The following is a 13,172-nucleotide window of genomic DNA, read 5'->3' as shown; positions in this document are numbered from 1 at the left end:
CTGTCTCCATCGCCACACTCTGCTGCCATGTGCCACTTTCAGGTCTCTTCACACTGCTGGTGTGTTTAATTTTTTGACATAGGGTGCAGGCAGATTACGGGCCTCACATAGCTGCTGCCAGGCCCCTAATCTGCCATGGGCCCCTATATACCGCCTCCTCATGCTGCTGCCAAGTCTAGAGTCTCTCATGGGTCCCTGTACGGCCTCCCATTGCTGCTGTCTCCATCGCCACACTCTGCTGCCATGTGCCACTTTCAGGTCTCTTCACACTGCTGGTGTGTTAAATTTTTTGACATAGGGTGCAGGCAGATTACGGGCCTCACATAGCTGCTGCCAGGCCCCTAATCTGCCATGGGCCCCTATATACCGCCTCCTCATGCTGCTGCCAAGTCCAGAGTCTGTCATGGGTCCCTGTACGGCCTCCCATTGCTGCTGTCTCCATCGCCACACTCTGCTGCCATGTGCCACTTTCAGGTCTCTTCACACTGCTGGTGTGTTAAATTTTTTGACATAGGGTGCAGGCAGATTACGGGCCTCACATAGCTGCTGGCAGGCCCCTAATCTGCCATGGGCCCCTATATACCGCCTCCTCATGCTGCTGCCAAGTCCAGAGTCTGTCATGGTCCCTGTACGGCCTCCCATTGCTGCTGTCTCCATCGCCACAGTCTGCTGCCATGTGCCACTTTCAGGTCTCTTCACACTGCTGGTGTGTTAAATTTTTTGACATAGGGTGCAGGCAGATTACGGGCCTCACATAGCTGCTGCCAGGCCCCTAATCTGCCATGGGCCCCTATATACCGCCTCCTCATGCTGCTGCCAAGTCCAGAGTCTGTCATGGTCCCTGTACGGCCTCCCATTGCTGCTGTCTCCATCGCCACACTCTGCTGCCATGTGCCACTTTCAGGTCTCTTCACACTGCTGGTGTGTTAAATTTTTTGACATAGGGTGCAGGCAGATTACGGGCCTCACATAGCTGCTGCCAGGCCCCTAATCTGCCATGGGCCCCTATATACCGCCTCCTCATGCTGCTGCCAAGTTCAGAGTCTGTCATGGGTCCCTGTACGGCCTCCCATTGCTGCTGTCTCCATCGCCACACTCTGCCATGTGCCACTTTCAGGTCTCCTCACACTGCTGGTGTGTTGAATTTTTTGACATAGGGTGCTGGCAGATTACGGGCCTCCTATAGCTGCTGCCAGGCCCCTAATCTGCCATGGGCCCCTATATACCGCCTCCTCATGCTGCTGCCAAGTCCAGAGTCTGTCATGGGTCCCTGTACGGCCTCCCATTGCTGCTGTCTCCATCGCCACACTCTGCTGCCATGTGCCACTTTCAGGTCTCTTCACACTGCTGGTGTGTTAAATTTTTTGACATAGGGTGCAGGCAGATTACGGGCCTCACATAGCTGCTGGCAGGCCCCTAATCTGCCATGGGCCCCTATATACCGCCTCCTCATGCTGCTGCCAAGTCCAGAGTCTGTCATGGTCCCTGTACGGCCTCCCATTGCTGCTGTCTCCATCGCCACAGTCTGCTGCCATGTGCCACTTTCAGGTCTCTTCACACTGCTGGTGTGTTAAATTTTTTGACATAGGGTGCAGGCAGATTACGGGCCTCACATAGCTGCTGCCAGGCCCCTAATCTGCCATGGGCCCCTATATACCGCCTCCTCATGCTGCTGCCAAGTCCAGAGTCTGTCATGGTCCCTGTACGGCCTCCCATTGCTGCTGTCTCCATCGCCACACTCTGCCATGTGCCACTTTCAGGTCTCTTCACACTGCTGGTGTGTTAAATTTTTTGACATAGGGTGCAGGCAGATTACGGGCCTCCCATAGCTGCTGCCAGGCCCCTAATCTGCCATGGGCCCCTATATACCGCCTCCTCATGCTGCTGCCAAGTCCAGAGTCTGTCATGGGTCCCTGTACGGCCTCCCATTGCTGCTGTCTCCATCGCCACACTCTGCCATGTGCCACTTTCAGGTCTCCTCACACACTGCTGGTGTGTAGAATTTTTTGACATAGGGTGCTGGCAGATTACGGGCCTCCCATAGCTGCTGCCAGGCCCCTAATCTGCCATGGGCCCCTATATACCGCCTCCTCATGCTGCTGCCAAGTTCAGAGTCTGTCATGGGTCCCTGTACGGCCTCCCATTGCTGCTGTCTCCATCGCCACACTCTGCCATGTGCCACTTTCAGGTCTCCTCACACTGCTGGTGTGTTGAATTTTTTGACATAGGGTGCTGGCAGATTACGGGCCTCCTATAGCTGCTGCCAGGCCCCTAATCTGCCATGGGCCCCTATATACCGCCTCCTCATGCTGCTGCCAAGTCCAGAGTCTGTCATGGGTCCCTGTACGGCCTCCCATTGCTGCTGTCTCCATCGCCACACTCTGCCATGTGCCACTTTCATTTCTCCTCACACACTGCTGGTGTGTTGAATTTTTTGACATAGGGTGCTGGCAGATTACGGGCCTCCTATAGCTGCTGCCAGGCCCCTAATCTGCCATGGGCCCCTATATACCGCCTCCTCATGCTGCTGCCAAGTCCAGAGTCTGTCATGGGTCCCTGTACGGCCTCCCATTGCTGCTGTCTCCATCGCCACACTCTGCTGCCATGTGCCACTTTCAGGTCTCTTCACACTGCTGGTGTGTTAAATTTTTTGACATAGGGTGCAGGCAGATTACGGGCCTCACATAGCTGCTGGCAGGCCCCTAATCTGCCATGGGCCCCTATATACCGCCTCCTCATGCTGCTGCCAAGTCCAGAGTCTGTCATGGTCCCTGTACGGCCTCCCATTGCTGCTGTCTCCATCGCCACAGTCTGCTGCCATGTGCCACTTTCAGGTCTCTTCACACTGCTGGTGTGTTAAATTTTTTGACATAGGGTGCAGGCAGATTACGGGCCTCACATAGCTGCTGCCAGGCCCCTAATCTGCCATGGGCCCCTATATACCGCCTCCTCATGCTGCTGCCAAGTCCAGAGTCTGTCATGGTCCCTGTACGGCCTCCCATTGCTGCTGTCTCCATCGCCACACTCTGCTGCCATGTGCCACTTTCAGGTCTCTTCACACTGCTGGTGTGTTAAATTTTTTGACATAGGGTGCAGGCAGATTACGGGCCTCACATAGCTGCTGCCAGGCCCCTAATCTGCCATGGGCCCCTATATACCGCCTCCTCATGCTGCTGCCAAGTCCAGAGTCTGTCATGGTCCCTGTACGGCCTCCCATTGCTGCTGTCTCCATCGCCACAGTCTGCTGCCATGTGCCACTTTCAGGTCTCTTCACACTGCTGGTGTGTTAAATTTTTTGACATAGGGTGCAGGCAGATTACGGGCCTCACATAGCTGCTGCCAGGCCCCTAATCTGCCATGGGCCCCTATATACCGCCTCCTCATGCTGCTGCCAAGTCCAGAGTCTGTCATGGGTCCCTGTACGGCCTCCCATTGCTGCTGTCTCCATCGCCACACTCTGCTGCCATGTGCCACTTTCAGGTCTCTTCACACTGCTGGTGTGTTAAATTTTTTGACATAGGGTGCAGGCAGATTACGGGCCTCACATAGCTGCTGCCAGGCCCCTAATCTGCCATGGGCCCCTATATACCGCCTCCTCATGCTGCTGCCAAGTCCAGAGTCTGTCATGGTCCCTGTACGGCCTCCCATTGCTGCTGTCTCCATCGCCACACTCTGCTGCCATGTGCCACTTTCAGGTCTCTTCACACTGCTGGTGTGTTAAATTTTTTGACATAGGGTGCAGGCAGATTACGGGCCTCACATAGCTGCTGCCAGGCCCCTAATCTGCCATGGGCCCCTATATACCGCCTCCTCATGCTGCTGCCAAGTCCAGAGTCTGTCATGGTCCCTGTACGGCCTCCCATTGCTGCTGTCTCCATCGCCACAGTCTGCTGCCATGTGCCACTTTCAGGTCTCTTCACACTGCTGGTGTGTTAAATTTTTTGACATAGGGTGCAGGCAGATTACGGGCCTCACATAGCTGCTGGCAGGCCCCTAATCTGCCATGGGCCCCTATATACCGCCTCCTCATGCTGCTGCCAAGTCCAGAGTCTGTCATGGTCCCTGTACGGCCTCCCATTGCTGCTGTCTCCATCGCCACAGTCTGCTGCCATGTGCCACTTTCAGGTCTCTTCACACTGCTGGTGTGTTAAATTTTTTGACATAGGGTGCAGGCAGATTACGGGCCTCACATAGCTGCTGCCAGGCCCCTAATCTGCCATGGGCCCCTATATACCGCCTCCTCATGCTGCTGCCAAGTCCAGAGTCTGTCATGGTCCCTGTACGGCCTCCCATTGCTGCTGTCTCCATCGCCACACTCTGCTGCCATGTGCCACTTTCAGGTCTCTTCACACTGCTGGTGTGTTAAATTTTTTGACATAGGGTGCTGGCAGATTACGGGCCTCCTATCGCTGCTGCCAGGCCCCTAATCTGCCATGGGCCCCTATATACCGCCTCCTCATGCTGCTGCCAAGTTCAGAGTCTGTCATGGGTCCCTGTACGGCCTCCCATTGCTGCTGTCTCCATCGCCACACTCTGCTGCCATGTGCCACTTTCATTTCTCCTCACACACTGCTGGTGTGTTGAATTTTTTGACATAGGGTGCTGGCAGATTACGGGCCTCCTATAGCTGCTGCCAGGCCCCTAATCTGCCATGGGCCCCTATATACCGCCTCCTCATGCTGCTGCCAAGTTCAGAGTCTGTCATGGGTCCCTGTACGGCCTCCCATTGCTGCTGTCTCCATCGCCACACTCTGCTGCCATGTGCCACTTTCAGGTCTCCTCACACTGCTGGTGTGTTGAATTTTTTGACATAGGGTGCTGGCAGATTACGGGCCTCCTATAGCTGCTGCCAGGCCCCTAATCTGCCATAAGCCCCTATATACCGCCTCCTCATGCTGCTGCCAAGTCCAGAGTCTGTCATGGGTCCCTGTACGGCCTCCCATTGCTGCTGTCTCCATCGCCACACTCTGCCATGTGCCACTTTCAGGTCTCCTCACACACTGCTGGTGTGTTGAATTTTTTGACATAGGGTGCTGGCAGATTACGGGCCTCCTATAGCTGCTGCCAGGCCCCTAATCTGCCGTAGGCCCCTATATACCGCCTCCTCATGCTGCTGCCAGGTCCAGAGTCTCTCATGGGTCCCTGTACGGCCTCCCATTGCTGCTGTCTCCATCGCCACACTCTGCCATGTGCCACTTTCAGGTCTCCTCACACTGCTGGTGTGTTCCATTTTTTGTCATAGGGTGCTGGCAGATTATGGGCCTCCCATAACTGCTGCCAGGCCCCTAATCTGCCATGGGCCCCTATACCGACTCCTCATGCTGTGACGTTGCAACAACGTGGAATTCAACCCTACATATGTTAGACCGCCTTTACGAACAGCAAAAGGCCATCACAGATTTCCTGATGTTAAAAGCAGATAAAGGTACTCCCTGTGTAACTTAGATGTCAGCCATTGGCAGCTCATGCGTGACACCTGCGCTTGCTCAGGCCCTTTGAGGAGGCCACGCTATTCGTGAGTCGGCAGGACTATGGGATGAACGACGTCATTCCTCTGTTGCACGTCCTGGAACAAATGCTGTTAACAATGGCTGGTCAGGGTGCGGTAGACGTGGCGCACAGATCTCAACGCCACATGGCCCCTGTGGGGGCAGGACTGGAAGAAGAGGAGGAGGTAGAGGAGGACATTGGTGCTCAGGAATTATTGAGTGAAATGGGTGGTTTTTCCACTCAGCGGACAGGAGTGGAGGAGCAGGAGCATCTGGTAGAGGAGGAGGAAGAGGAGACAGAGGACCTAGACGCACCGTGGCAGTATGCTGTGGAGATGGAGGCAGGGAGTCCCTCGCATTCCTTGGCACAAATGGCCCATAGCATGCTCGGTTGCTTGCGTAGCGACAGCCGAATAATAACCATCAGACAGAGGGATGACTTTTGGCTGTCCACCTTGTTGGACCCTCGCTACCGTTCAAAAATGGTGGCCTTTTTCACACCTGCTGAGAGGGAGGCCAAAATAACGTACTATAAAAAACACCTATGTAGTCAGCTGGTCTCTGCCTGTCTGCGCCAACGTCCATCCTCAGACACTGTGGGCCCTGTGCGCTCGTGTTCCGCTGCCATGGCAGCAGGGGAGGGGTGGGGTGGTAGGAGCAGTGGCAGCTCCACCAGCAGCGGCTGCCTCAGTCTGCAGTCGATGATGAGTAGCTTTCTTCACCAGCGCAGTGAGGAAACTACTAACCAGCCGCAGCAGCAGCAGCAGCATCAGGTGGACCTGGAGCAGGACCTCAAACAACAGGCTTAGGCCTACTTGGACAGCACCCTGCCAACCGAGGTAGACAATCCCCTTGACTACTGGGCAACGAAACTTGACCTTTGGCCCCAACTAGCTGAATTTGCCCTTGAAAGGCTGTCATGCCCGGCCAGTAGCGTGGCATCGGAGCGCGTGTTTAGTGCGGCAGGAGGTATTGCAACTCCGCGGAGGACACGACTGTCCACCCAAAGTGTGGAGAGACTCACGTTTGTGAAAATGAATCAGGCGTGGATTAGTCTGGATTTCAAACCACCAGTTCCTGACACAACTGACTAAATCCGCCATGAATCATGCCCCAAACATGTGCCACTTTCAGGTCTCCTCACACTGCTGGTGTGTTCCATTTTTTGTCATAGGGTGCTGGCAGATTACGGGCCTCCCATAGCTGCTGTCAGGCCCCTAATCTGCCATGGGCCCCTATACCGCCTCCTCATGCTGCTGCCAAGTCCAGAGTCTCTCATGGGTCCCTGTACGGCCTCCCATTGCTGCTGCCTCCATCGCCACACTCTGCCATGTGCCACTTTCAGGTCTCCTCACACTGCTGGTGTGTTCCATTTTTTGTCATAGGGTGCTGGCAGATTACGGGCCTCCCATAGCTGCTGCCAGGCCCCTAATCTGCCATGGGCCCCTATACCGCCTCCTCATGCTGCTGCCAGGTCCAGAGTCTCTCATGGGTCCCTGTACGGCCTCCCATTGCTGCTGTCTCCATCGCCACACTCTGCTGCCATGTGCCACTTTCAGGTCTCCTCACACTGCTGGTGGGTTCCATTTTTTGTCATAGGGTGCTGGCAGATTACGGGCCTCCCATAGCTGCTGCCAGGCCCGTAATCTGCCATGGGCCCCCGTACCGACTCCTCATGCTGCTGCCAGGCCCGTAATCTGTCATGGGCCCCTGTTGTCGCTTGTTGGCATATTCCGCTCGTTCAGATGCTCCTTCTCCTGCTACTCATCTTCACGGATTCCGTCAGCAGTCTTTCTTGGAATCCGTTTCCAAGAGACAACAGTTTGCGAGCACGCACCCGACGGTGCAGAAGCTGAACGTCCTCCTGTCCAAGTTGCTGCTGCCAGGCTCGTAATCTGTCATGCGCCCCTGTACCGCCTCCTCATGCTGCTGCCAGGTCCAGAGTGTGTCATGGGCCCCCGTACCGACTCCTCATGCTGCTGCCAGGCCCGTAATCTGTCATGGGCCCCTGTACCGCCTCCCCATGCTGCTGCCAGGTCCAGAGTGTGTCATGGGTCCCTGTACGGCCTCCCATTGCTGCTGCCAGGCCCGTAATCTGCCATGGGCCCCTGTACCGACTCCTCATGCTGCTGCCAGGCCCGTAATCTGTCATGGGCCCCTGTACCGCCTCCTCATGCTGCTGCCAGGTCCAGAGTGTGTCATGGGTCCCTGTACGGCCTCCCATTGCTGCTGTCTCTATCGCCACACTCTGCCATGTGCCACTTTCAGGTCTCCTCACACTGCTGGTGGTTTCCATTTTTGTCATAGGGTGCTGTATGGCCTCCCATTGCTGCTGCCTCCACCGCCACACTGTGGCTCCACACTCTGGTTTTGGCCCCGTGACTGCCCAAATGAGTGAAGTGTGCGGTGATTCTAAGATCGACGGCACTCATCTGCATGTCATACTGACTGACAGTATTATTTCTCTTCCCCAGCAGACTCCAAGGGCATTTAAATTAAAGGTACAGTGTTCTGCACTAATATTAAGTCTCTCTGAAGCCTAGAAACACCCTTTTTTAAGTTAAATTCACAGCGAATTTATTCGACTCGAATCGAATATTGTCCACGAATTCGCCGAATCAGTCGAATCGAATTTTTCATTTCTTCGCTCATCTCTAATAGTAATACATTTGGAGAAAACTGAACACTGCATACCAACATTAAAAACCAATACAACTCTAAAGCAAGGTGAAGGGGATATAATGTTGGCTGATTTTCTGATGCAAGGCCCAGAAGGCTTGCTGCTTGCCTGGAAAATATCTTTACAATGTCAAGGCATCAATCAGTGGTTAAAATCTGAAATTGGTTGCAACATGACCATGAGCCAAAACAATAATGTACATCAACAAAAAAGCAGATTGGACAACATAAATTCCATATTGTAGAAACACCAAGCAGGATATCTCAATACAATTTCTCTGAAATGTGGCATGATCTGAGGGGAGCTGTTCTGGCAAGACTTTTCACTACAAGGCCTGAAGCTTGTGCACTCCTGACCATCACACCTATCCACTATATAGGTTCAAAAGGATGTTGACACCTCTCTAATGCCTCATTCACACTTGATTGTTCTATAGCGTGAAGCTCCAAAATGCTCACCATCCAAAATCCCATGATTTTCAGCTGTGCCTGTTCACATTTGAGCGTAGTGTTGCTTGAAGCTTGTGGCTAGCAAAAGTACATGAGCTTCCTTTTGTGCTACAAGCTGCAGGTGTTTTTGGTCCCAAAAGACTTTAATTGGCACACCTAAAAAAATGTGTGAACATACACAAAAAAAAATTCAAAAAATATGCACAGATTGTTATTTTTGTTTCTAGTAGTCCCAACCAAAGGTGCTCAGTTCAAATGTGTATCTAGCCTAAATTATTGAGTTCAGGTTTCCAGTGAAGAGCACAGATAACTCTACAGCATACAAAAACATTTTAGACAATGTGCATATCCAGCCTTGTTTGGCAAACAACCGTTTCTGTTCCAGCATGACTGTGTCCCTGTGCATGGAGTCAGCGCCATAACGACTTGGTTTGATGAGCATGATGTGGAGGAACTTGAGTGTTCCACACTCAACGCAACCCTACTGAACACCATTTGGATGAGCTGGACCAGGTCTTTTCATCCAACATCAGTACCTGACCTCACAAATTTTTTTTTTTTGGCTGAATGGATGTAGATTCCCACAACCTCCAAAATTTTGTGAAAAGCCTTTCCTAAAGAGTAGAATCTGTTACAGCCGCAAAGGGGAGGGGAAACTCCATGTTAATGTCCATGATTTGGTGTAATTGTCAAGTGTCCACAATACTTTTGGCCTTATGGTATAAATTCTACTGTTTTTACACACTCAAACAGGAATTATTTTATGTTTCATGTTTAAAATGTCAGCCATTAGTCGGAGCTTTAGGTTCAATTACATATGTTGACTAAGCTACCCTTAAAGAGGTTATGTAATGGAGGGGGAAAAACAAAATGCTGCAGGTTTAGAGAATAGCACTTACCTGCAGCAGCCTCGAAAATAAGATGATACAGATAATTGCCAATTTGACAGGCCAAGCACCAACACTGTTACGCAGTATCAGAAAGTGCTAGGGCTTTTCCTGTTACATTGGTCCTTATTCCTTCTTACCTTACTGCAGTGTTTCTCAACTCCAGTCCTCATGGACCCCCAACAGGTCATGTTTTCAGGATTTCCATTATTTTGCACAGGTGATTTGATCAGTTTCACTGCCTTAGTAAATTACCACAGCTGTTTCATCTGAGGGAAATCCTGAAAACATGACCTGTTGGGGGTCCATGAGGACTGGAGTTGAGAAACACTGCCTTACTGTTAAATAAAACACAATGTTCTCTGACACCACAGTTATGTGGGAACCCTTAATATTTACATTATATATAAAATAAAGATTTCATATACATAGTAAAATACAGCAAAAAAAAAAGATATTCAACAGATTAACAACAAAAAATTAAATCGTATCTAAATAAAACTGTGCCCAAACTATTATAGTTCCTCTTTAATCATTTTCAAACTGCGGAGCATGATGGTCCATATGTAAGAAGCTAGTGGATAATTCAGTAACTGAAAAAATATAACTTTTGATCAATAGAGTTCTTATTATTGAGTACTTATTCTTCAAAATAAACTATAACAATCAACCAGAATCCACTATATTAAAAGTGTATCTAAAGCGTTTTTTTCTTTTTTTGGGACAATGTGGTAAGGGGCTAGAACCTCTTTCAAGTTTTTAATACTTCTGTGTCCCCACTTGGGATATTCACCCTCTGTATTTGTCCTGGTGACCACTGTCACCAAGACTGAAAATAAAGGAAAATCCTGCATTTTAATTTCTTAGAACTGGGACAAAATGGAAATCTTCAAATGGGGACACTTCTTTCTGTGACTGTGAGTGGTTTTTCCCTACTTTCGAAAGATTACCTCTCATTTATTATGTTCGTAGGACGTGATGTAAAGGGAAGTTTCCCAAGTGGGACACCAAAATTAACAGGGGTTTTAACCATTCCCTACTCTAAGTAAAAAAAAAAAATATGTTATGGCTTTAGATATACTTGGAGACCAGACAGATTCTGGTTAGATGCATGTCAGTGGGGTGGCATCATGAAAACCCTTCTTGAATAAAATCAGGAGTCTCATACATGAAACTGTTTGAAGGAAGAACTATTCGTACCGCCCAGAGCATCCAAACACCCCCTCTTTAATTATTCCAGAGTGAGAGTCTGGTTGGCTGCATGCTAATACCTGTTCTTCCTTTTGGGTATGAGCCCCAATACTCCAAACAGTTATGGAACCTTCAGTGGCTCTTTCAATCTGATCAGACTCATGATTTATCTCCTTGTTCCTGATATTGTTACTATCATACATTTGATATTTATATATATATGTATGTTTACCATAAACGAGGTAGCCACAAGTGATTGCAACATTCATTTTCACCTGAAAAGGATCACCCCTGAAATGAGAACAGGGAGGTTAGATGTTGTCCTTCAGGGTTTGGGACCTAAAGAGGTAGAGGACAGAATGGAAGGAGGGAAGTAAAGGTGAAATTTGCCCTATATGGAATATGGTGGCTAAGTGGTTAGAGTTGTGACCTTGCATCACTCAGGTTCTGTGTTCAATAATTATGATGTTTGTATGTTCTTCCAGTGTTTGTGTGGGTTTGCTCCTACAACCTAAAAATATACTAGGAGATTAAATTTCCTTCTACTCCACTAAGACAGTGAAGGTCTGCTCACCTTCATGGTGAACACAGAGGGTTATCATGGATGTAAAGTGGTCCTCAACCATTCATAAGAAGCAAAGGACCTCTGCCTCTTTGTGTCAGCTTACGTTATTCAGTATTAGTGTTTAAACTGACCCTAAATAATGACTGTGTCTTTAAGGGAACCAGTCATAATGCAATAATCTGGAATTTCAGTGTTAGGCCTGTATTCACACCTGCGAATGGGGTCATTTGTAGTTAGCTGCAGGAGACCCAGTGGGGCTCCCTTCGATTAGCGGCAAGCAGAAAACCTCATCGAAAGCACAGAGACTACCTGCAAATAATCAGCCCAGCCACTCAAGATAGCCAAAGATCCTGATTCTGGAAGAAGACCAGGTACTGGTAAGGAAGCCTCATGGAAAGCACTGAGAGGCTGACAATTCCTGCAGCTATTCATGGCCGTTCGCATGTAATTGCCCGTACAGAGTCTACCTGCAAATAATCATCCCAGCCACTCAAGATAGCCAAAGATTCTGATCCTGGAAGAAGACCAGGTACTGGTAAGGAAGCCTCATGGAAAGCACTGAGAGGCTGACAGTTCCTGCAGCTATTCCTGGCTGTTCGCATGTAATTGCCCATACAGAGTCTACCTGCAAATAATCAGCCCAGCCACTCAAGATAGCCAAAGATCCTGATCCTGGAAGAAGACCAGGTACTGGTAAGGAAGCAAGAGAATGAAAGCAGATGAGTATAGTTTTGCTTTAAGTCATTCAAACTCCAATGTCACTTTATTAATTCAGGACAAAGTGAATGTGACTCCTGGTAGCCGCCTCCTCAAGCAAGGTACGCTCACCAATGCACACTCCTTCAGTGTCTTCCTGGTTCATCAAAGTCCTCACTTTGGTGCTCTGACAGAGCATGGCTTCCAAGTTTGGGGGACCATGAGACCTTCCCGTGTGATAGTAATTGGATTGGAGTGACACTCTCTGTCCAAGTAAGCCCCAACACCATCCAACACTGAACTTACTTGGGTTGCACTGCTACAGCTGGGAAGCAACTAAAGGAGTGTGGATCTGAGTATACCTTGCAGGAGGTAGAGGGGCTATCAGAAGGCAAGGTTACATTGCCATAAATAAACAGATGACAGTCAGGGTTATTTACTAAAACTGCATGGTGCAAAATCTGGTGCAGCTCTGCAGAGAAACCAATCAGCTTCCAGGTTTTATTGTCAAGCTGAAGTTAGAAATTAATGGGCTACCATGCACAGTTGCACCAGATTCTGAGTGCTTCTGTTTTTAGTCAACCTCTGGCTTAGTTTTCTTAAGCACTATATAACATTCCTTTTTTGTTTGTTTTTTTTGTTGAAATCTTCTGCAGATTTTTTGCAGCCACCTCCTGTCCAAATGCACTCTGGCGATGGCTGCATGGCATATCTCAAGGTGGCTTTTCTGGTGCTCTTTTGATCTCTATCCGAAGTCCCTGTACCAGGGTAACAATGCAGGAACACCCTTGGAAGACAAGGACAGTGTTGTCACCCTAAGGCCTGATTCACACCAATGCGTTTTTTGGTGCACCAGTTTTAGTTAATCTCCCCTACTGTCTTGAACAACTTCAATACCGGGCACTTTCACCCTCTTCCTGCCTAGGCCAATTTTCAGCACTATCACACTTTGAATGACAATTGCGCAGTCCCATAACTGTACCCATATGAAAATGTTATCACTTTTTTTTTTTCTAGACAGATAGAGCTTTCTTTTGGTTGTATTTAATCACCACTAGGGTTTTTTTTTCTAAACAAAAGACTGAAAATTTTGGGGACAAAAAACAACTTTTTTTTTTAATTTCTGTTATTAAATTTTGCAAATAAGAAATTTTTCTTCTTCACTGATATGCACTGTTGAGGCTGCACCGATGGGAACTGGTGAGGCTGCACCAA

General features: G+C 49.6%; 1 protein-coding gene across 1 annotated transcript in view; it reads right to left on the bottom strand.

Moving 5' to 3' along the window:
- The window catches only part of LOC149452908 (TLC domain-containing protein 4-A-like), a 58,862-nt gene that overhangs the window by 18,297 nt on the left and 27,393 nt on the right, over positions 1 to 13,172 (bottom strand). The window contains exon 5 of the mRNA XM_089688856.1: positions 10,929 to 10,987. Within this exon, the coding sequence (XP_089544982.1) occupies positions 10,929 to 10,987 (59 nt within the window). The remainder of the gene's footprint in view (positions 1 to 10,928; positions 10,988 to 13,172) is intronic.

This window comes from Staurois parvus, unplaced genomic scaffold, assembly GCF_062004578.1.
Source record: "Staurois parvus isolate SC_StPar_1 unplaced genomic scaffold, SC_StPar_1.0 ptg000456l, whole genome shotgun sequence".
Classification (NCBI taxonomy): domain Eukaryota; kingdom Metazoa; phylum Chordata; class Amphibia; order Anura; family Ranidae; genus Staurois; species Staurois parvus.
This window is presented reverse-complemented; position numbering and strand designations above follow the sequence as displayed.